General features: G+C 40.9%; 1 protein-coding gene across 1 annotated transcript in view; it reads right to left on the bottom strand.

Moving 5' to 3' along the window:
* The window catches only part of SFRP5 (secreted frizzled related protein 5), a 93,463-nt gene that overhangs the window by 22,845 nt on the left and 44,567 nt on the right, over positions 1–26,051 (bottom strand). The window contains exon 2 of the mRNA XM_069754020.1: positions 20,110–20,187. Coding sequence (XP_069610121.1) covers positions 20,110–20,187 — 78 coding nt within the window. The remainder of the gene's footprint in view (positions 1–20,109; positions 20,188–26,051) is intronic.

Genomic DNA, 26,051 nt, shown 5'->3' with positions numbered 1-26,051 from the left:
AAACTTCAGTGCGCATAACTATTCACTCCCCTAAAGTCAGTACTTTGTGAAGCCTCCTTTTGTGGCAATTACAGCTGCAAATCGCTTTGGATAAGGTTCTATTAGCTTTCCACAATTTGCAACTGGGATTGTTGCCCATTCCTCAATGCAAAACTGCTCCAGCTCCTTCAGGTTAGATGCTTTCCTCTGGTTAATAGCAAACATCATGTCTGACTACAAATTTTCAATTGGATTAAGGTCTGGGCTTTGACTAGGCCGTTCTAACATATTTACACATGTCCCCTTAAACCACTCAAATGTTGCTTTAGCAGTATGCTTTGGGACATTGTCTTGTTGGAAGGTGAACACTTGTCCCAGTCTCAAATCATTGGCAGACTGAAATAGGTTTTGCTCAAGAATATCACTGTATTTCGCACCATACATCTTCCCCTCAACTCGTACCATTTTCCCTATATCTGCTGATGAAAAACATCCCCACTGAATGATGCTGCCACCACCATATTTCACTGTGGGGATGGTGTTCTTGGAGAGATGAGCTGTGCTGCTTTGGCGGCAGACATAGTGTTTACTTTTGTGGCCAAAAAGTTCCATTTTGATCTCCTCTGACCACAGCACCTTCCACCAAACACTTGGAGAGATTCCCATGTGTCTTTTGGCAAGCACAAAATGAGCTTTACAATATTTATGTGTAAGTAAAGGCTTTTTCTGCCCACTCTTACATAAAGCCCACCTCTATGGAGTGTACAGCTTATTGTGGTCATATGGACAGATACTCCAGTCTTTGCCCGGGTACTCTGCAGCTCCTATAGTGTTACCTTTGGTCTCTGTGCTGCCTCTCTGATTAATGCCCTCCTTGCCTGACCTGAGAGTTTTGGTGGGCGGCTCTTTCTTGGCAGGTTTGTTGTGGTACCATGTTCCTTCCATTTGATGGTAATGGATTTGATGGGGCTTCGGGGGATCATCAGAGATTAGGATTTTTTTAATATCCAAACACTGACTTGTACTTCTCAACAACTTTGTCCCTGACTTGGCTGGAGATCTCCCTGGTCTTCATGGTGTTATTTGGAGATCTCCTTGGTCTTCATGGTGTTGTTTGGAGATCTCCTTGGTCTTCATGGTGTTGTCTGGAGATCTCCCTGGTCTTCATGGTGTTGTTTGGAGATCTCCTTGGTCTTCATGGTGGTGTTCGGCTAGTGGTGCCTCTTGTTAATGGTGTTGTAGCCTCTGTGGTCTTTCAGAAATGATAAAGTGTATATACTGACAGACATACAGGAAGGTCAGAAGGCACCACTGTAGATAGATTTGGGGTCACCTATAGCATACAAGGAGAACATGCAAAGAACAATAGAGAAAGATCATGCTATACAAAAAGATATCACCATAATTAAATATACAAAATAATTGTGTTGCAGACTAATAACAACTATTAAAAACAATTAAAAGTCAAACAAATGAATGTACACACAACCAAAATAGGGTGATAGGCCCTGTCTAACAATTAATGCATGGTAAAATGACCTATACCCAAAATTTGATTTGAGACCCAGACTATCTAATTGTATTGTAAATTGGAAATGAGTAAATGGCAGGTTCTAATGTGATGAGCCAATAGGGTAAGTATACAAGCCAAATTTAATCCCCATGCACAACAAGGCAACAATCTCAATATTGGCACTGCCCTGTGGCTAGTAAACAAAAAATCTCTTCAGAATATCAATATCACTTAAGGTACAAAGGGCATCAAAGTATACGTGAGGCATGGACATAAGTAGTAATATTTGTTGCCCAGAATCAAGATAATAATATCAGCACAAAGTGATCAAATTATAAGGTGCTGGTAGTGCAATAAAGCCTCTATAGTAAATGAAGAGGCCCCTGAGGAAGCCACATTTGGTTGGCGACACGTGTTGGGCGTTGTGCCCTCTCTTTGTTCCTGACCTTACTTGACCCAGGCCACCATGCTTGTCTTATGACCAACACCATTGGCATCTCTGCTCTCTAACTGTTAGACAGGACCCATAATCCTATTTTGGTTGTTGTGTGTACGGTGACATGTTTGGTTTGACATTTAATAGTTTTTAATTGTTGCTATTAGTCTGCATTAATAACATTATTTTGTGTATTTCATTTTAGTGATCCCTTTATTGTACAGCATGATCTTTCTCTTTTATACTGACAGACATGTGACACTTAGAGTGCACACAAGGGGGCGTCCTGTCACTAAGCATGGCACTTATGGAGGTAATTGCTTGCACCAGGAATTTTTGGGGGCTTCAAAGCGAAAAGGGTGAATACATATGCACTTGCACATTTTTAGTTATTTGATCCCTTAAATTTAATTTATTCCTATATTTTCTCAGTTCATCAACTTAAACTATTTAGTGCTGATGCATCACACACAAATCAGATTGCAAAAATATTTAAACGCTTGTTGTAATGTAACAAAATATGTAAAAAGCCAAGTTGGTGAAGCCACTGTATGTGCCTCAACATTTCTTGTGATGTATGTGCCCTGGCGTCTCCTGCAATGTACCCTAGTGTCTCCTATGTGATTTATATAGAGCAGTCTCGTGTCTCCTATGTGATTTATATAGAGCAGTCTCGTGTCTCCTATGTGATGTATATAGAGCAGTCTCGTGTCTCCTATGTGATGTATATAGAGCAGTCTCGTGTCTCCTATGTGATGTATATAGAGCAGTCTCGTGTCTCCTATGTGATGTATATAGAGTAGTCTCGAGTCTCCTATGTGATGTATATAGAGCAGTCTTGTGTCTCCTATGTGATGTATATAGAGCAGTCTCGTGTCTCCTATGTGATGTATATAGAGCAGTCTCGTGTCTCCTATGTGATGTATATAGAGCAGTCTCGAGTCTCCTATGTGATGTATATAGATAGATATATAGATAGATTTACATATATATGTAAATAGAGCAAGATAAATTTCAAGTTGATTATTTTGTATGGACCCCGAGTGATGGAATAAATTTCCAAGTGGCCCCTGGCAGAAAAAAAGGTACACCACCCCTGATTTAAGAGGAATCTGTCACCTACCAGAATGTTGTTTAGCTGCAGATATAGTGGAAAACTGTTTAAACCTTAGGCAAACTGCGACTAGCGGTCTTTATGGTCAAATTGGTGCAAAAAGCCACTAGTGAGGACCACACGCAATAAAGAAGCCTTCTTTGGGGCCAAGCAGCACCAGGATAGGACATTAGATTAGTGGAAATCTGTACTGTGGTCTAATGAGCCAAAATTAGAGATTTTTGGTGCAAACAGCCGTGTTTTTGTGAAAATAAAAAAAAAATTGCAGATAGTTGCTATGTATCTTGTGTGCAATGTGAAGCATAAAGGGTGAGGTGTGGTGGTAGGGAATACACTGCAGGTGACACTGTTGGTGATTTATTACAAATGTGCAAGGCACACTTACCCAGCATGGCCACCACAAAGATCTGGAGCGACCACCATCCAACATTTGTGAGGCAACAGGACAGTGACCCAACATAACTCCAGGCTATGAAGGACTTTGTGATCAAGTAGGAGAGGGATGGAGTCTGCCTCAGATTACATGGCCCTGACGATCACTCGTCCTCAACCCAATTGAGATTGTTTGGGATGAGTTGTGAAGGCAAAGCAGCCAACAAGTTCTCAGCAACTGTGGGAGCTTCTTCAAGACTGTTGGAAGCCATTCCAGGTGACAACCTAATGAAGCTCTTGGAGAGAATACCAAGGAGGTATAAGCTGCTGTCATCAGGATACTTTGAGGAATCTAAGGTGTATCCCATATTTTGGTTTCTTTATTTCCTGTTTTCCTATCAGTCCCTTCATGGTTTTGCCGCCTTCGGTCTCAATCTATAGTGTGCACATTCGAATAAGAAGAAGGAAAGCCATAGCATCAGGGGCGGACTGGGCCGGGTGGCAGGAATGCATATGCCCCCCGGGCCGGTGCCTGAGCAGCTGGACAGGGCCGCTGGAGGACCGGCAGCGATTTTAATATGCAGCGCATTCCGCCAGCCGGCCCTTTAAATCTTGTAAAGTCAGGTCCTGTGTGTGCACACGCATTGCCGGCGCTGAGAAGCGCCGCGGCGGCCGTGCTAGTGCACGAGCACGGCCGCGTTCCTAGGTCCTGCACGCGCTCGTCTGCTGCCTGTGCCAGCGCGGGCACGCAGGAGATCAGACCACGCGTGCGCATTGAAAGATTTGAAATGTCCGGCGCCTCCACCTGACTGTGTGTGTGTCTGACGCTGGCCGGCCTGCACCAGCGTCAGAGAAAACTGCTCACCAATGCCTGGGATCCTCTTCACCGCCGACGCTGTCACGCTGGACAGGACCCGTCCCACCTCAGCCCTTCATCCTACCGACCTCACCAGGGACCTGGGTGAGTGCCAAGATGAATTTTTTTTATGTATATACAGCAGTTGCACCTATATAATGTGTATAGACTGCTATATATACATTATATAGGTGATACTGCTGTGTATAATCACTATACTACCTATATAATGTATATATAGCAATCTATATCTTATATAGGTGACAGCTACTGATGCATATATACCTTATATAGGTGACACTGTGGGGTGTGTTTATGTGTATATCTATATATATATATACAGTGGGGCAAAAAAGTATTTAGTCAGTCAGCAATAGTGCAAGTTCCACCACTTAAAAAGATGAGAGGCGTCTGTGATTTACATCATAGGTAGACCTCAACTATGGGAGACAAACTGAGAAAAAAAAATCCAGAAAATCACATTGTCTGTTTTTTTAACATTTTATTTGCATATTATGGTGGAAAATAAGTATTTGGTCAGAAACAAAATTTCATCTCAATACTTTGTAATATATCCTTTGTTGGCAATGACAGAGGTCAAACGTTTTCTGTAAGTCTTCACAAGGTTGCCACACACTGTTGTTGGTATGTTGGCCCATTCCTCCATGCAGATCTCCTCTAGAGCAGTGATGTTTTTGGCTTTTCGCTTGGCAACACGGACTTTCAACTCCCTCCAAAGGTTTTCTATAGGGTTGAGATCTGGAGACTGGCTAGGCCACTCCAGGACCTTGAAATGCTTCTTACGAAGCCACTCCTTCGTTGCCCTGGCGGTGTGCTTTGGATCATTGTCATGTTGAAAGACCCAGCCACGTTTCATCTTCAATGCCCTTGCTGATGGAAGGAGGTTTGCACTCAGAATCTCACGATACATGGCCCCATTCATTCTTTCATGTACCCGGATCAGTGGTCCTGGCCCCTTTGCAGAGAAACAGCCCCAAAGCATGATGTTTCCACCACCATGCTTTACAGTAGGTATGGTGTTTGATGGATGCAACTCAGTATTCTTTTTCCTCCAAACACGACAAGTTGTGTTTCTACCAAACAGTTCCAGTTTGGTTTCATCAGACCATAGGACATTCTCCCAAAACTCCTCTGGATCATCCAAATGCTCTCTAGCAAACTTCAGACGGGCCCGGACATGTACTGGCTTAAGAAGTGGGACACGTCTGGCACTGCAGGATCTGAGTCCATGGTGGCGTAGTGTGTTACTTATGGAAGGCCTTGTTACATTGGTCCCAGCTCTCTGCAGTTCATTCACTAGGTCCCCCAGCGTGGTTCTGGGATTTTTGCTCACCGTTCTTGTGATCATTCTGACCCCACGGGGTGGGATTTTGCGTGGAGCCCCAGATCGAGGGAGATTATCAGTGGTCTTGTATGTCTTCCATTTTCTAATTATTGCTCCCACTGTTGATTTCTTCACTCCAAGCTGGTTGGCTATTGCAGATTCAGTCTTCCCATCCTGGTGCAGGGCTACAATTTTGTTTCTGGTGTCCTTTGACAGCTCTTTGGTCTTCACCATAGTGGAGTTTGGAGTCAGACTGTTTGAGGGTGTGCACAGGTGTCTTTTTATACTGATAACAAATTTACACAGGTGCCATTACTACAGGTAATGAGTGGAGGAAAGAGGAGACTCTTAAAGAAGAAGTTACAGGTCTGTGAGAGCCAGAAATCTTGATTGTTTGTTTCTGACCAAATACTTATTTTCCACCATAATATGCAAATAAAATGTTAAAAAAACAGACAATGTGATTTTCTGGATTTTTTTTCTCAGTTTGTCTCCCATAGTTGAGGTCTACCTATGATGTAAATTACAGACGCCTCTCATCTTTTTAAGTGGTGGAACTTGCACTATTGCTGACTGACTAAATACTTTTTTGCCCCACTGTATATATATGTATATATATATATATGTACATGTATACACAACAGCAGTATCATCTATATAACATATATACATCAGTAGCAGTATTGCCTATATAACATATAGACTGCTATACGTAAATTATATAGGTGGTACAGTGATTATATACAGCAGTTGCACCTATATAATGTGTATAGACTGCTATATATACATTATTTAGGTGATACTGCTGTATATAATCACTATACCACCTATGTAATGTACGTATAGCAGTCTATATGTTATATAGGTGACACTCTGCTACTGATGCGTATATACCTTATATAGGTGACACTGGGGTGTGTGTGTGTGTGTATATATCACACCACTGTATACACAGCAGTATCACCTATATAACGTATATACACATCAGTAGCAGTATTGCCCACATATATAAGATACAGACTGCTATATATACATTATATAGGTGATACTGGCTGCTACTGCTGTATATAATCACAATATCACCTATATAATGTATATACAGCAGTCTATATATAGGCAATACTGCTACTGATGTGTATATACATTATATAGGTGATACTGCTGTGTATATACTGTATATCGTTATATAGGCGATACTGGTGTGTGTGCGTGTGTATATATACACACATATACATATATACACAGCAGTATCACCTATATATAATGTATATACACACCAGTAGCAGTATTGCCTATATAATGTATATAGACTGCTGTATATACACTATATAGGTGATACTATCATATACAGCAGTAGCAGTATCGCCTATATAATGTGTATCCAACATTTGCAGTATCACCTGTATAATATGTAGACTACTGCATATACGTTATATAGGCGACACTGCTGTGTATAGTCGCAGTATATATCTATGTATATACACACACACACACACACACACACACGCACTAGATGGTGGCCCGATTCTAACTCATCGGGTATTCTAGAATATGCATGTCCACGTAGTATATTGCCCAGCCACGTAGTATACAGCACAGAGCCGCGTAGTATATTGCACAGTGACGTAGTATACAGCACAGAGCCGCGTAGTATATTGCACAGTGACGTAGTATATTGCCCAGCCACGTAGTATACAGCACAGAGCCGCGTAGTATATTGCACAGTGACGTAGTATATTACCCAGGCAGTTTTGTCACAGGTTAAAAAATAAACATATACTCACCTTTCCGAGGGCCCCTTGTAGTCCACGGCAGCTTCCGGTCCCAGGGTTGGTATGAGCGCAGGGCCTGTGATGACGTCGCAGTCACATGACCGTGATGTCATAGCAGGTCCTTCTCCCATACCATCTTTGCCACCGGAACCTGCAACGGAAGGCGGCCGGCGCGAGCGACTACGGAGGGTGAGTATAGCAGGTTTTTTTATTATTATTTTTAACATTACATTTTTTACTATTGATGCCGCATAGGCAGCGTCAATAGTAAAAAGTTGGGGACACACAGGGTTAATAGCAGCGGTAACGGAGTGCGTTACCCGCGGCATAACGCCATCCGTTACTGCCGGCATTAACCCTGTGTTAGCGGTGACCGGAGGGGAGTATGCGGGCGACAGGCACTGACTGTGGGGAGTAAGGACTGTGCCCGTCGCTGATTGGTCGCGGCAGCCATGACAGGCAGCTGGCGAGACCAATCAGCGAATGAATAACCGTGACAGACAGACAGACGGAAGTGACCCTTAGACAACAATTATATAGTGTGTATATATATATATGTATATATATCAGTTTCACCTATATAATGTATGTACAGCAGTCACAGTATCACATACAATATATAGGTGATACTACAACTATACACATCAGTCGCAGTATCAACTATATATTGTATATACAGTAGTTTCAATGTGATATATATTCAGCAGTCGCAGTGTCTCTTATGTGATGTATGCATCATAACATAGTATAATGCTGTCTTAAATATGTATATATATATATAATTTGTCTAAGGGTCACTTCCGTCTGTCCTTTCTTTCTGTCACGGTTATTCATTCGCTGATTGGTCTCTCCAGCTGCCTGTCATAGCTGCCGCGACCAATCAGCGACGGCCACAGTCCGGAAGAAAATGGCCGCTCATTACTCCCCGCAGTCAGTGCTTGGCGTCCGCATACTCCCCTCCGGTCAGCGCTAACACAGGGTTAATGGCAGCATTGACCGCGGTGTAACGCACTCGGTTAACGCTGCTATTAACCCTGTGTGACCACATTTTTACTATTCATGCTGCCTATGCAGCATGAATAGTAAAAATATCTAATGTCAGTGGTTAGCACTACAGCCTTGCAGCGCTGGAGTCCTGGGTTCTAATCCCACCCAGGACAACATCTGCAAAGAGTTTGTATGTTCTCTCCGTGTTTGCGTGGGTTTCCTCCGGGTACTCCGGTTTCCTCCCACATTCCAAAGACATACTGATAGGAATTCTAGATTGTGAGCCCAATCGGGGACAGTGATGATAATGTATGCAAACTGTAAAGCGCTGCGGAATATGTTAGCGCTATATAAAAAATAAAGATTATTATTATTATTATAATGTTAAAAATAATAAAAAAATAAAAAATAGTTACATACTCACCCTCCGGTGGCCCTCCCGGATCAGGAACCGGCCTTTTCCGCTCCGCGCGATGTCCCGGTGACCGCTGCATGCATTGCGGTCTCGCGAGATGATGACGTACGTTCTCGCGAGACCGCAATGCAATCTTCAGACCGGACGGCGCGCCAAGCATCGGGGAACGGACGCTTCGATCCGGAGGCTCCAGGAGGTGAGTATGTAACTATTTTTTATTTTAATTCTTTTTTTTTTAACAGGGATATGGTGCATACTACGTGACTGGCCAATATACTACGTGATTGTGCTGTATACTACGTAACTGGGCATACTGCCCAGCCACGTAGTATATTGCCCAGCCACGTAGTATATTGCCCAGCCACGTAGTATACTGCCCAGTCACGTAGTATATTGCTCAGCCACGTAGTATACAGCACAGAGCCACGGAGTATACTACACAGCGACGTGGCTGGGCAGTATACTACGTGGCTCTGTGCTGTATACTACGTGGCTCTGTGCTGTATACTACGTGGCTCTGTGCTGTATACTACGTGGCTCTGTGCTGTATACTACGTGGCTCTGTGCGTAGCTGGGCAATATACTACGTGAACTACGTGGCTGGGCAATATGCTACGTGGCTAAAGAGCACCATGTAAATGGACCTGTGGTCGATCATGCGCACTTCGGCGCCATTCACATGTGGCTCTTCAAATAACGCCTTTAAGAGGAGTGTTGAAGGGCAGGACAAAGTATAGCAAAATTCACTGATTGGGGGTGGGGAGTGTTTGAGTATGTGGACTGGTGGGGTTTTTTGTGGCAGGGCTGCTTTTTTGTCCCTGTCCGGCCCTGTGTGTGTGTGTGTGTGTGATTATACAGTGGGATTGTGCGTGTGTGCACTATATATACAGTGGGGCTGTGCGTGTGTCAATTATACATTGGGACTGTGCGTGTGTGTTATATATATATATATATATATATATGTATATATATCTCTCGCATGTTTGCCGTCACAGGACAACCTGTTCCCGGCGCAGGCACCGGAGAATCCTCACAGAGCATAGTGCGCACGATATGAGGATTCACACATAGTGACTGTAGACATGTAGCTTAAAGGGAACCTGTCACCCCGAAATTCGCGGGTGAGGTAAGCCCACCGGCATCAGGGGCTTATCTACAGCATTCTGTAATGCTGTAGATAAGCCCCCGATGTTACCTGAAAAAGGAGAAAAAGACGTTAGATTATACTTACCCAGGGGCGGTCCCGCTGCTGGTTCGGGCGGATAGGCGTTTCTGGTCCGCTGCGGCGCCTCCCATCTTCATTACAAGACGTCCTCTTCTGATCTTCAGCCACGGCTCCGGCGCAGGCGTACTTTGCTCTGCCCTGTTGAGGGCAGAGGATAGTACTGCAGTGCGCAGGCGCCGGAAAGGTCAGAGGCTCGGCGCCTGCGCACTGCAGTACTTTGCTCTGCCCTCAACAGGGCAGAGCAAAGTACGCCTGCGCCGTAGCCGTGGCTGAAGATCAGAAGAGGACGTCATGGAAAGAAGATAGGTGGCGCCGCAGCGGACCGGAGACGCCCATCCGACCTGACCAGCAGCAGGACCGCCCCTGGGTGAGTATAATCTAACGTCTTTTTCTCCTTTTTCAGGTAACATCGGGGGCTTATCTACAGCATTACAGAATGCTGTAGATAAGCCCCTGATGCCGGTGGGCTTACCTCACCCGCGATTTTCGGGGTGACAGGTGCCCTTTAAGATCCGACAACCCCTTTAAGGATGGGCCACTACTCATGGGCCACTGCTGTGTACTTGCCCCCCAGGCTAAAATTTGCCAGTCAGCCCCTGCATAGCATGGTGTGTCCAAACTTTTACCCGGTATTGTACGTCAGAAGAATACTATATATTTTAATTTACCATCTTTGGACAATGCTACCTTTTTTTACCTAGCCTTTATCGCTCTTTCACATTGTTTTTCACTGGACAGGTCTGAACAATACTGTGTCATCAGCAGAGCAAAAAAGCCGTCATTTTGGTTGACATATTTCCAAGAACCTGGTGATCAATTAGCTAATTCCTGCCAAGTTGAGAGATGGATTTCTCTGCTTCACGCTCTATGGTAACTATCTTCTGGTGATGGCGCAATGGCAAGTCTTTCTTTCGGAAGGTTAAATAATGAGGTGTCCAGAGCTAATGATGAACAGTGCAATGAAAAGATATATTTATTACCATCCACTCATTATACAACACCCCCACCCCCGCAACCTTCTTTTCAACTAGATCCATTTTTCCTCACTTTCCTGCCAAAAAGTCACCTGGCCTCCCGAACTGTTTTCCTTCACGTTGCTCTTTGAGATTTATGAAGTAACACAATTTGGGAAGACAGATGCAGAGGGTGAATGAGAGAAGGAGACAAGTCAGTAAACCCTGACAACTCCTTTATTTATATTGTGTTAATGGATTTTAATTAAAGCCTATCCCTATTCAGACTATGCACCAGTGATTTGTGATCTGGAGAAGGGGGGGTCGTGAAATGCGTGAGCCTCAGCTGTTGTATGAAAGCAAGCTACGCGCTTCAACTAATGAAGGCAATTACGGGGAACGATAGAGTGGAACCATTGCTTTGATTTGTGAACAGTAACACAAGCAGAAAAATGAAACAGATACTTAGGATTTCCTCAAAGGTTCATGCGTAGGACCAAGTTACAGCCGCAGAGCTGTCATACTGCACCCATAGAAGCCCATCGATTCATACTCCTAATATAGGGAACATACAAATGTGGTCTTCCTTACTTTTTCTCTTGGTGCGTGTGATATGACAAGATTAGAAAAAAACACGGTATCATGTTACTCCGTCAGGAGATATTTATGTTATATGTGTCTCTGTGATGAGAATTACAGCCTGGTGAGGAATTTTCTAGCGTGTCTTAATAGTGCATTAAATTTGTAGTCGTTAATGAAATTTGCGGAAAGGTAGTGGAGGATTCTTCTGTAAAAGAATGACCGGTCCCTATGTAAAAGATCTAAATGGCCTCATCATTGTGGCACCAGGTTTTGACACCATGGACAGAAGAGCTTTTCCCTCCATGTCATTTCCATGATCATCAAACTAATTCCCTTTCCTGTCATACATGTGTATGAAGGTGTTATATAGGCACTATACGGTGGTATGCTATGGGGTGTATATGTAGTGGTATATGCACACTGTATGGCGGTATTACTTAGACATTTCATGGTGGTATTACAGTGATGGCCACCCTTGAAATTGTTCCAGAAAATTAAGTATTTCTCCCAAAAAATGATTGAGCTCAAAAAATGGGCCTGACAAACCTGTTCACACCTTCAATTTATTATTTGGTTGCACACCCTTTGGAATAAATAACTGCAATCAATCGCTTCCTAGAACCATCGACAAGCTTCTGACACCTCTCCACTGGAATTTTGGACCACTCTTCTTTTGTAAACTGCTCCAGGTCCCTCATATTTGAAGGCGTCTTCTCCCAACAGCAATTTTAAGATATCTGAACAAGTGATCAATGGGATTTAGATCCGGACTCATTGCTGCCACTTCAAAACACTCCACTGCTTTGTTTCCATCCATTTCTGGGTGCTTCTTCAAGTATGTTTGGAGTCATTGTCCTGCTGCTGGAAGACCCATGGCCTAAGATGCAAGCCCAGCTTTCTAACACGAGGCAGAAAAACAACTCCAAAACATCTTTGATCTTCCACCATATTTGACTGTAGGTACTGTGTTCTTTTCTTCATAGGCCTCATTTCATTTTTGGTAAACAGTAGAATGATGTGCTTTACCAAAAAGCTCTATCTTAGACTCATCTGTCCACAAGATGCTTTCTCAGAAGGATTTTGGCTTACTCACATACATTTTGGCAAACTGCAGTCTAGCTTTTGATGTCTCTGTGTTAGCAGTGGTGTCCTCCTTGGTTTCCTACCATAGCTTTTCATCCTGACTATCCTGCATTGCAACATTTTCATTAATTTTACTCTGCCATTAACGTCCAGAGAGATTAGCTACAGTTCCATAGGTTGTAAACTTCTTGATTATGTTGTGCACCTTGGACAAAGGAACATCAAGATCATTGAGATTGATGATATTTTTCAACAATTTTGGTTCTCAAGTCCTCAGACAGTTCTTTTCTCCTCTTTCTGTTCTCCACGCTTAGTGTGTCACACACAGAAATACAATGCAAAGATTGAATCAACTTTTCCCCTTTTTATCTGACTTCAGTTGTGATTTTCATATTGCCCACATCTGTTACTTGCCACAGGTGAGTTTGAACGAGCATGACATTCCTGAAACAAAGTTATTTACCCACAATTTTAGAAAGGTGTTAACAATTTTGTATGGAATCATTTTCAATTTTCCCTTTCTTCAATTTTTTTGTGTTCAAATACACACAACAGAAATAAACATGGGTATAACAAAACATATGTATTTGCAATTATTTTCTGGGAGAAATACTTCATTTTCTAGAATAATTTCAAGAGTATCAACACTTTTGGCCATGTCTGTATATGGGGTGTATAGTATATGTAGTGTTATATGGACACTGTATGGCGGTATTGCTTAGAGGTTTCAAGGTGGTATTATATGGGTAATATAGTATATGTAGTGTTATATAGACACTGTTTGGGGGCATTATATATGCATTATGTGGTGGTATTTGGTGGGCTGTATATGTAGTTTTATGTGGACACTATATGGAGGCATTATATGGTCTGTATACAATAAGTAGCATTATTAATGCAAAGGGCATTAATATTGTATAGCGATGAAAAGGGCATAATTATTGTATACAGGTGAAAAGGGCATTTTTATTGTACGGGGGCAAAAAGGGGCATTATTATTGTATAGAGCTGAAAAGGGCATTATTATTGTATGGGGGCAAAAGGGGCATTATTATTGTACAGAGGTGAAAAGGGCATTATTATTGTACGGGGGCAAAAAGGGGCATTGATATTGTATAGAGCTGAAAAGGGCATTATTATTGTACGGGGCAAAAAGGGGCATTATTATTGTATAGAGGTGAAAAGGACATTATTATTGTATGGGGCAAAAAAGGCATTATTATTGTATAGTGGTGAAAAGGGCATTATTATTGTACGGGGGCAAAAAGGGGCATTATTATTGTATAGAGCTGAAAAGGATATTATTATTGTATGGGGCAAAAAGGGGCATTATTATTGTATAGAGCTGAAAAGGACATTATTATTGTACGGGGGCAAAAAAGGGCATTATTATTGTATATAGGTGAAAAGGGCATTATTATTATACGGGGGCAAAAAGGGGCATTATTATTGTATAGAGATGAAAAGGACATTATTATTGTATGGGGCAAAAAAGGCATTATTATTGTATAGTGGTGAAAAGGGCATTATTATTGTACGGGGGCAAAAAGGGGCATTATTATTGTATAGAGCTGAAAAGGACATTATTATTGTATGGGGCAAAAAGGGGCATTATTATTGTATAGAGCTGAAAAGGACATTATTATTGTACGGGGGCAAAAAGGGGCATTATTATTGTATAGAGCTGAAATGGACATTATTATTGTACGGGGGCAAAAAAGGGGCATTATTATTGTATAGAGGTGAAAAGGGCATTATTAATGTACGGGGCAAAAAAGGGCATTATTATTGTATAGAGCTGAAAAGGGGAACATTGTTAAGAGAACATGACTTCTACATGGGGCGAAAAGGAGAACCTATTACTGTGTGGAGACCTAGAGGGGCACTATAACTGTGTGGTGGTACACGGTCATCATGGAGGTCTGGGCCATATGGAGAACAACAAGTGAAATTAATGACTACTATCAAAGAGAACATTACTGGATTTATCTTTATTACCGAATAACTTTACGTATGTACATAAATCACTTATTACGAATTGCTCTGCACTTTCATAAACTGTTGTGGTCAATGAAAGTACGATGTTGTCTTCTAGACTCGACCCCCGGGACCCGTTATTTCGCTTACACTACGTACACAAATGCTCGTTGTTCATAAATGTATGAGGTTGTTCTACATCGCAAGAAACAAAGAAAATTATAACTGTTTGATCCTTCGTTGCCAAAATGTCATAATGAACCGAGCCTGAAAACTCCATCTCCTTTATACCAAATACATTATCGGGCATATTAATCAGAGACAGCGATCGCCCGCAGCATTTCACAATACATAAACAAATCGCAAAATGAAAACCAAAACCGCCCTGGAATAAAAAATTCTGTATATTTGCTTTAGATTTTCGGATAGTGGTCTTTGGAGAGGATGTGAGACTGATTAAATAAATAGGAGATTTTTATATCAGAAGAATTATGGAGCAATTAAAAGAAAACAACAAACATATTTCCAAAGCAAGAACTACCTAAAGACTGAAAGTTTAACCCTAGGTGAGAATAAAGAAAACTCCGTCTGAAAACTCCATGTTCTGCATTGGGTGAGGCTGAAATAATAAGTATGTAGACTTTCCAAATTCTAAAAAAAAAACTATATCAATCTGCTTCGCTCCTCCGGCTCTATAAAATAATACCTGTGGATAGGAAAAAGGCAAGGGTTTCATTTAAAGGGAATTTGTCACTGGCTTTTTGCCATTTCAACTGAGAGCAGCATAATGGAGGAGAAGAGACCCTGATTCCAGTGACATTTCACTTAGTTTACTGGCTGCAGCAGTTGTGATACAATCAGAGATTTTAGCTGTACCCCGTAGCAGAGCTGAGAAAGCTAACTCCGCCCACACCCCTGATTGGCTGCTTTCTGTGTACACTGTATATTGATAGTAAGCTGCTAATCAGTGATGGGGGCGGAGTTGGACCAGGAGGCACGTGAGCTGTAGTCCTGTAATGATAATCTCCTGCTGATAATACACTCATTGTATTGGAACAACAGCACACTGCCTAATAAGTGACACATCGCTGAAATCAGCGTCTCAGTCCCTACCTCATGCTGCCCTCAGATTACATACCAAAAACCTGTTGACAGATTCCCTTTAAGCTTGATAAAAAAAAATAGAGTATGGTAAGTTTTTATAAACCCTTTTCCGATAGTGACTACAGGAAGGTAGGATTTTGTCATAGTGGTATTGAAATGGATTTGGTGCTTTATTAAGGATCTATTTCTGTTCATCTGGACGTGACTGGGGGTCAATGATGTCATGTCTACTGATATTTGCCAAATCACATGCACAAGTGTTGTGTGGCCAGTGACGTCACGTCTATGGCTGCCTGTTGGGTTGCAGGTAGGTATCAAACAGGTATCATGCACTTGCCTGATTCTAATGAACTAGAAAGGTGAATGACACCTGACAATCATGCACATGACCCTGCAGGTATCAGTGGACAAAGGAACCACTACAAAAGATCACCCCCAAAGATCACATATGTCATCTACTTTCAGTGATATTTTCAATTCTTTTATTTGCCATGTATATTGTCTAATTTTACATTAGACAATTTGGAGGACTATCCCTCTAATGGAATATTTTCTGTTCCTGCTCCCCTGAGTGTCAAATGACACAAAGTCATAATAGAGAGGAAAGCTTTTTGTTCAGAACAGGTAAGCCATTGGACCATGGCATGTGCAATGCATGCTGAGAAGAAAGGCAAAGGAAGCTCCAGCACTTATTGTTCTGGCAGAATAATGGTGAACATAAACTGTCCAGTGATAAAAGGAAATGACAGGTTACATATCAGAAGAATCAAAATAGTTAGTGAACATATTAAACTGGTATCTGCACCAAAAGCAGTTTTAACTTGGGATAAGAGCGACACTCCCAGTAGTACATCACAAATTGTGAATGGTGGATCCTGTGTTATCTACTGTCTATAGAGGTGTTATCAGTCATTGTACAGGAGGAGGAGGTGAGCTGTGACATCACCTATTGTGAATGGTGGATCCTTAGTTATCTACTGTATATAGAGGTGTTATCAGTCATTGTACAGGAGGAGGAGGTGAGCTGTGACATCACCTATTGAGAATGGTGGATCCTGTGTTATCTACTGTATATAGAGGTGTTATCAGCCATTGCACAGGAGGAGGAGGTGAGCTGTGACATCACCTATTGTGAATGGTGGATCCTTAGTTATCTACTGTATATAAAGGTGTTATCAGTCATTGTACAGGAGGAGGAGGTGAGCTGTGACATCACCTATTGTGAATGGTGGATCCTGTGTTATCTACTGTATATAGAGGTGTTATCAGTCATTGTACAGGAGGAGGAGGTGAGCTGTGACATCACCTATTGTGAATGGTGGATCCTCTGTTATCTACTGTATATAGAGGTGTTATCAGCCATTGTACAGGAGGAGGAGGAGGTGGGTTGTGACATCACCTATTGTGAATGGTGGATCCTAGTTATCTACTGTATATAGAGGTGTTATCAGTCATTGTACAGGAGGAGGAGGTGAGCTGTGACATCACCTATTGTGAATGGTGGATCCTTAGTTATCTACTGTATATAGAGGTGTTATCAGTCATTGTACAGGAGGAGGAGGTGAGCTGTGACATCACCTATTGTGAATGGTGGATCCTGTGTTATCTACTGTATATAGAGGTGTTATCAGCCATTGCACAGGAGGAGGAGGTGAGCTGTGACATCACCTATTGTGAATGGTGGATCCTTAGTTATCTACTGTATATAGAGGTGTTATCAGTCATTGTACAGGAGGAGGAGGTGAGCTGTGACATCACCTATTGTGAATGGTGGATCCTGTGTTATCTACTGTATATAGAGGTGTTATCAGTCATTGTACAGGAGGAGGAGGTGAGCTGTGACATCACCTATTGTGAATGGTGGATCCTGTGTTATCTACTGTATATAGAGGTGTTATCAGCCATTGTACAGGAGGAGGAGGAGGTGGGTTGTGACATCACCTATTGTGAATGGTGGATCCTTAGTTATCTACTGTATATAGAGGTGTTATCAGTCATTGTACAGGAGGAGGAGGTGAGCTGTGACATCACCTATTGTGAATGGTGGATCCTGTGTTATCTACTGTATATAGAGGTGTTATCAGCCATTGCACAGGAGGAGGAGGTGAGCTGTGACATCACCTATTGTGAATGGTGGATCCTGTGTTATCTACTGTATATAGAGGTGTTATCAGCCATTGCACAGGAGGAGGAGGTGAGCTGTGACATCACCTATTGTGAATGGTGGATCCTTAGTTATCTACTGTATATAGAGGTGTTATCAGTCATTGTACAGGAGGAGGAGGTGAGCTGTGACATCACCTATTGTGAATGGTGGATCCTGTGTTATCTACTGTATATAGAGGTGTTATCAGTCATTGTACAGGAGGAGGAGGTGAGCTGTGACATCACCTATTGTGAATGGTGGATCCTGTGTTATCTACTGTATATAGAGGTGTTATCAGCCATTGTACAGGAGGAGGAGGAGGTGGGTTGTGACATCACCTATTGTGAATGGTGGATCCCGTGTTATCTACTGTATATAGAGGTGTTATCAGTCATAGTACAGGAGGAGGAGGTGAGCTGTGACATCACCTATTGTGAATGGTGGATCCTGTGTTATCTACTGTATATAGAGGTGTTATCAGTCATTGTACAGGAGGAGGAGGTGAGCTGTGACATCACCTATTGTGAATGGTGGATCCTGTGTTATCTACTGTATATAGAGGTGTTATTCATTGTACAGGAGGAGGAGGAGGAGGTGGGTTGTGACATCACCTATTGTGAATGGTGGATCCCGTGTTATCTACTGTATATAGAGGTGTTATTCATTGTACAGGAGGAGGAGGAGGAGGTGAGCTGTGACATCACCTATTGTGAATGGTGGATCCTGTGTTATCTACTGTATATAGAGGTGTTATCAGTCATTATACAGAATGAGGAGGTGAGCTGTGACATAATCTATTGTGAATGGTGGATCCTGTGTTATCTACTGTATATAGAGGTGTTATCAGTCATTGTACAGGAGGAGGAGGACGTGGGTTGTGACATCACCTATTGTGAATGGTGGATCCTGTGTTATCTACTGTATATAGAGGTGTTATCAGTCATTGTACAGGAGGGGAGGTGAGCTGTGATATCACCTATTGTGAATAGTGGATCCTGTGTTATATACTGTATATAGAGGTGTTCTCAGTCATTGTACAGGAGGAGGAGGAGGTGAGCTGTGACGTCACCTATTGTGAATGGTGGATCCTGTGTTATCTACTGTATATAGAGGTGTTATCAGTCATTGTACAGGAAGAGGAGGTGAGCTGTGATATCACCTATTGTGAATGGTGGATCCTGTGTTATCTAATGTATATAGAGGTGTTATCAGTCATTATACAGGAGGAGGAAGTGAGCTGTGACATCACCTATTGTGAATGGTGGATCCTGTGTTATCTACTGTATATAGAGGTGTTATCAGTCATTATACAGGAGGAGGAAGTGAGCTGTGACATCACCTATTGTGAATGGTGGATATTGGGTTATCTACTGTATATATAGGTGTTATCAGTCATTATACAGGAGGAGGAGGTGAGCTGTGACATCACCTATTGTGAATGGTGGATCCTGTGTTATCTGCAGCTCCACTAGATGGTATTGAAAAAAAAAGTAACAGAACTTATTTATAACACAGCAAAGATAGAAAGACGCTAAACTGTGAACTAAATAAAAAAATACTTTTAGGGTATGTGCACACGTCAGGATTTCTTGCAGAAATTTTCCTGACAAAAAACGGACATTTCTGACGTTTTTGACGCGTTTTTTGAGCATTTTTTCCCAATTGCATAGAATTGCGGGCAAAATGCAGAAAATCCGCAAAAATAATGAACATGCTCATTTTTTTACCGCGATGTGCACAAAACATGCAGAATACATTCTAAATGATAGAATGCATAATGTATGCGTTTTTAATGAGTTTTTATAGTGTTTTTAGCGAAAAAAACGTGAAAAAACCTGAATGTGTGCACATGGCCTTAATCAAGGTAAAATAATATGTACCCCCTGTTTGATCAGTGGCGTAGTCCTGTTTCTCCTCTATGCTTTATACTGCAGCTTTGCTTGTTCTGCATTTCTTATTAATATATATTGTTATTCTATGATTTTAATTGGTCTCTAAAGTGTCACTATCTAATTAGCTCATTCTTATTACTTCTAAATCCTCCATTGCTTTGGTTACTTTCTTCAGGTGACTAATTATGTTTTTTGTGTTGCAGCAATTGGACTTCAGAAAGAAAAGGCTGAATATTCACAATATGCTGATTCTTACATGAAATTCACACTTTGGCCAAGTAAGTCAATTATTTACAGTTGGGTCTCTTTGCAGCCATCGATTAGAGTTACTGTACTGTGCTATAGGGGCGTTACTCACCAAAATCACTTGCACAATATTGAACCCTCATGGTTTCAGATTTTTGTTCAATTTCACACTGTGTGCAAATCTTGGTTCCTGAAAACAAGCAAAAAAAAAATGTTGAACTGCAGTCGCCGTGTAACGTTGCTTAATTAAATGGATACTGTTATATCAACGACCTAAACACATATACAAACAATATAAATGAATATAAGGATGCGCAGCTACACTGCTCAGTTCTGCAGCATAATGCCCTCAATACAGCTGTTGCTGCTTCTTAACATATGCTACATAGAGACAGGAGAGCAGGAATCCCACATGTCTGGGTGTGCTCTTTATGGAAAATGTCCTAGCAGGTAGTCTCTACCCACTAGCTCAGAGAGAAGTGAAAATTAAAGACGGTTGAGAATTGGTGAAAAATGGGCAGAAATATAGTTAACACATGACAGATTTTTCTTAAAAAATCACCTGAATCAACAGGTACGTTTCATTATTATTTTTTTAATGCCTAAAGAAAACTAAATGCGCCAAAAAACATTATTACATATTTTGTATTGATGCCCAACTTATAAATGATGTTTCACATTTATTGTACTTGTCATTATAGTTCTGGGGATAACACATTTATTTTTAGTATGTCATTGTGAATTGGAAATTAATTATTGTGTTTTTGCTTTTTCTACTGTTTTTTTTTTTTACATTTTTTTTAATTCACAGAATATATATGAATTTTTTCCCCTCTGCAGCTAAAAAAAGGCCCCAGGAAACGTTGTTACACATTTTCTATTAATCTATTTATCCCTAACTTATAAATGATGTCTTACATTTATTGTATTGGTTATTACTGTTGTGGGGATAACAGATTTGTCTGTAGTATGGCATCCTGAATTAGAAACTAATCATTGTGTTTTTGCTTTTTTTTTTTTACTATTTTGCTTTTCAATTTCGCAATATATATTTTTTATGTATTCCTAAAGGATTTTTTAATTTTTATTCTTTTCTTTTGTATTTTACTTTAATTTACTGACATATACAGTTGTAGCTACTGGTTGTGGTCAACAATATTGGTGCCATTGAAGGAATGAAAAATAAGATAGTATATGGTACATTGTCAAGGAGCTGTAGCTTGGCGTCATCTGTCCATGGAATATATTCCCGGAAGGATTGTGGATGACTTAGGCTACTTTCACACTGGCATTGTTTTTAATACGTCGCAATGCGTCATTTAGTGGAAAAAACGCATCCTGCAAAGTTGTTTGCAGGATGCGTTTTTGCCCCATAGAGTAACATTACCGACGCATTGCGACGTATTGACACACGTCGCAACCGTCGTGCGACGGTTGCGCCGTGTTGTGGAGAACCGCCGGGAGCAAAAAACGTTAAATATAACGTATTTTGCTGCCGACGGACCGCTGTTTCCGACCGCGCATGCGCGGCCAGAACTCCGCCCCCACCTCCCCGCACCTCACAATGGGGCAGCGGATGCGCCGGAGAAATGCATCCGCTGCACCCGTTGTGCGGTGCATCAAACGCTAGCGTCGGAATCTCGGCCCGACGCACTGCGACGGGCCAAATCCGACGCTAGTGTGAAAGTAGCCTTATGTAACTTTTTGCAGTTTAGTTACTTTTTTTTACGCCTTTCTTTATCCTCGTTTGTTCGGGGTTCTGCGTATGATATGGAATTAAACCATTACTCCAGAGATATCTGCCGCCTAACATAAAGTTCTTTAGATGTTTTCTTTACGGTTTCTTTTCAACAATTTGAATCAACTTTCATAGCATTCTCGCATCAATTTTCCAATTTTTGCCGCATTCTAGAAGGTTCTTGACTAAGTAGCAAACTTCTTGATGACATTCTAAACTATTGTAACCGGGATGCCAAGTTCTTCGCTTTGGGAATAGTTTTGCACCTTTTAGACTCCTATCATTAAGGGCGTCTTAGTATGCCAGAAACGCGCCAGGTTTTGAGATTTTTCACTTTTATCTTGAATCAATAAACTTCTAGTTTTTATCTAGTTGATTGTGCTGGAAACTACTCTCGTATTTTCCTCTGTCAGCTGCAATAACCAGCAGGTACGGCATCCACTGGTTTCTAATCACAGCAATGGATCCATCTATACTACCGGCCTGAACAGCTCTGACTTTATCCCTCTCCGTTTCCTCCTTACCTTTTAGACTGCTTGTGCTTGGTGATATTAGTGTTTCTAGTTTGCCTTGACAAGCCAGGGACAAATGAGTCTAATTCCTACATAATGACAGGTTAGTTTGCTGTTCTTTCTTTCAAACTAACAATGGAAGCCATTAATCATGTCTTATCACAGTCTTCCATTTTGTAGTTGTTTTCTTAACAAGTTTCTTTTATTTTCTTAGTTTTGGGTCTTGCGCTTTTTCATATCAAACACGTGAATTTACGTAAAGCCAAGCAGTTTTAGGAAATAATTTACTTCAGGAGGTGTTTTATATCATGTTAATAACACACAAAACCTGAGTTCTGGTCTTTGGAGAGAAAAAAACAAATCAGACATTGTTTTTTAAACATCTTTAAAAGATATATCCACCTTTTTGATTTCCATGTCTGTTATTAGAGCTCAGCCTTCTTGACTTTAAGGGTAAGTTCACACAGGGCGTTTTTGCTGCTTTTTTTTCTGCAGCAAAACCTGATCTTCTGGGCAGGAAAGAAGCTGCGTCAAAAACGCAGGTTTAGGTGCGTTTTTTGTTGCGTATTTGGTGTGGTTTTTTTTCTCGTTGTCCAGGCTAATGTCCTTGGATTTTCAGCAGCAAAAACGCAGCAAATAATGATACCTGCGTTTTTGCTGCGTTTTTTTTCAACACCCATTCAAGTCAATGGGTGAAAAAACGCAGCAAAAACGCTGTAAGAAGTGACATGCTCTATGTCCAAAAAACGCAGCAAAGCACAAAATACTGATCAAGCAAAAAAACAATGTGTGCATGAGATTTCTGAATTCTCATAAGCTTTGCTGGTACTGTAAAAAGCAGCTGAAAATTAGCATAAAAAAACGCAGCAAAAAAGTCCTGTGTGAACGTACCCTAATACTGCAGTACCAGAAACAGTATAACGTGTGGTCTGATCATACCAGAAAAATAAAGATGACCTTGACCATGGTACAACAATTTTATTAGGATATGATTTATAAAACCAACATATATCAGAATAAATAAAGGGATACTGGACCATACAAAACGAGGGACAAAACTGCCGTAGGCTACATCCTAAACCTGGGCCAACCTCACATGCAAATACTTGGTATATATCTTATAAGAATGCATGTCATAATACCTAGCTATTAAGATATGTAATATATGTGTTGAAAAAACATTATATACCAAATGTTCCAGTACAATATACAGAGGTAAGCAATTTCTAATTCTCCCGGATAACATACATTACTCTGCACTAAGGAGATAAATAACACTAATCCTCAAATTTATACTTTCTCGACCCTGGAACAAACTGGTATTGTGTGAGAGTGACAAGGCTACCTTAGAGTCGGCCACAAGGGTGAAGTCCTCGGCGTCCCTCTGCCCCGACGCGCGTTTCACACTGCTTCTTCGGGACGCCACTGCCTATGGCAGTTTTGTCCCTCATTTTGTATGGTCCAGTATCCCTTTATTTATTCTGATATATGTTGGTTTTATAAATCATATCCTAATAAAATTGTTGTTTTTTATAAGTACCATGGTCAAGGACATCTTTATTTTTCTGGTATGATCAGACCACACGTTATACTATGTTAAGTATGGTACATAATTTCCCAGAGGGGAAATATGTATATGATTGAGCAATTTTCTGTGAATATAAAGTACCAGAAACTGCCTGTAATGATGAGTGGCGCTGCATCTAAGAAAAAAATATTGCTTTGCTACTGTTAGAAAACTGCTCTAATATTGCTATTGTTCCATATTTCTGCAGTTTCCTCCATGAGCCCTGCGCTGTGTTCCACCGATGCCAGATTTTCGCTGTAGGTTTCTGTTGCATGTCAGAGTTGGCACAGACCTGTTGGCTGGCCGCTTAATATATTAGCAGTCATTTACACAGATTGCATGGCACGGATTGTGCTACGCGCTCCCAGCACGGCCATTGTATATCAATTTACTTAAAGCGTTTGCAGAGGAGAAAAGCTGTGCCAAATAAAAGGTCACTTAGCCGGCTTTTTAAGCGCATGACTTTTGGAGTAAATTCATCTGAAAAATCATTTTGTAACATCTCGCAGAATCTTATTACAGATCTGGGAGTTTATATGTTAAGTGCTCATTGTTTCATTGTAGTCAAAGGTTCAAAAAAAGTGATTATTTTACAGCGATGGGATTGTTGCAACCAAATCCTCATGGACCTCAAAAATTAGTGCGGTAATATATAAAAAAAAAATTTGACTTTATAACCTCCTTCACCCCGTTTAACAGGAAGGCTTAAACCTCAACATTGCTGTAGAAAAGCAGTTGCATTGACAATTATGCGGTTGCAGATTGGGGGTTATAGAGGGTCTACAACTTTCAGGGTCATTTTTTTAAACTAAAATTTTAGGCAAAAAAATAATTGTTGCAGTTGGGTGTCATTAAGAATTTTGCATCATTTGCCTTCTGGGTTCAACTGTCTATTGCATTGCCAGGTGCAGAATGAGTGAACTGAGGATTCATCAGTGAGTTTATTTTGACGATCTGACAGGAGAGATTGTAAATGTTTCATCTGATTTATCACCACAGACCACATCAAAGTGGAATGTGCAGGAAAAGAAAGAATTAATTAAAATCAAATTATTAATGAAACCCTATTGCAAAAAGCAATTTTTTAACCCAAAATACATGCATTTATGTAAACAAAAAAGTCCCTAAAGATGGACAACCTGAGTGACTCAGTGCCTCTGTCTTCCACATCTGGAGCTGTATGCCAAGTGTCAGTGGGTCATGTGCACCTGTCTTAATAATTAGAAAAGGAAGTATTGCATGAAACCTGGCAAAAGATCGTCAATGTAACGCCAACAGCACCGATCACCTACATAGAAGGCACTGGCTAAGCATCATGAACACCCAGATTTTGGAGGGGTTTACAGAAACTCCTTTTGGAGGTGTCCTTAGAAATCTAGGACATGGGGCAACACTGCTCAGCGGAAAAGAAGAAAATGTCATCTACTGTATTTGTCTTTTTATGCTCTATATACACAAAGTCAAAGAGTATATCATGAAGACCTTTCTAGTCGTGGTATTGGAGTATATAGAACAAGCAATCAAATGATCACCAGTTTACGTGCCCTATAGGCATTTTAAAAAAACAAACTTCAAAAATAAAAAAAATAAAAAATTTGAAACACCTCATTTTCCCCAACTAAAATCAAAGAAGCGTTAAAAAATTAAAAAAATAAACTTATTTGGTATTACCTGCCCAAAATAGTCTAATCTATCAAAAAATGAAAATATTTAACCTTTACAGTGGAGTTTATTGTGAGAAAAGTGCAATACAGATGTTTGCTGATGTTGTTGTAAAACTTTGTTAAAAAAAAAAAAGAAAAATGGAAAAGCCTGAATTGCTGTTTTTGTTCGACGCACCTTCTGCAAGAAATGCAGTATGACGCAAAATGTCATGTCAAATCCAAAATGGTACCATTAAAAACTACAGCTCGTCATGCAAAAAATAAGCTGCCACATAGCTCCATGTACAAAAAGTAATAGTTATGGGTCACAGAAAATTACAACACAAACAAAAAAAAAATTTTTTTTTACAAAGTTCTGAACTTTTTAAGACACTAAAATAGTAAAAAAGAAAAAAGTTTACAGGTTTGACATCAGTGTAATTGTAGTGAACCGAAGAATCATGTTGTCAGGTCATTTTTTATCTTTTCATATCTTCTCGGATCTCCTTTGATATGAAGTGGATAATTTCTACTGCTTAGTACATTTTTCAGCCGTTTTTTTTATTTACAAATCTTCGCCCTGGAGACCGACCA

Source organism: Ranitomeya imitator, chromosome 2 (assembly GCF_032444005.1).
Source record: "Ranitomeya imitator isolate aRanImi1 chromosome 2, aRanImi1.pri, whole genome shotgun sequence".
Classification (NCBI taxonomy): domain Eukaryota; kingdom Metazoa; phylum Chordata; class Amphibia; order Anura; family Dendrobatidae; genus Ranitomeya; species Ranitomeya imitator.
Note: the sequence above shows the minus strand (reverse complement) of the source record. Positions and strands in the feature narration are given on the sequence as shown.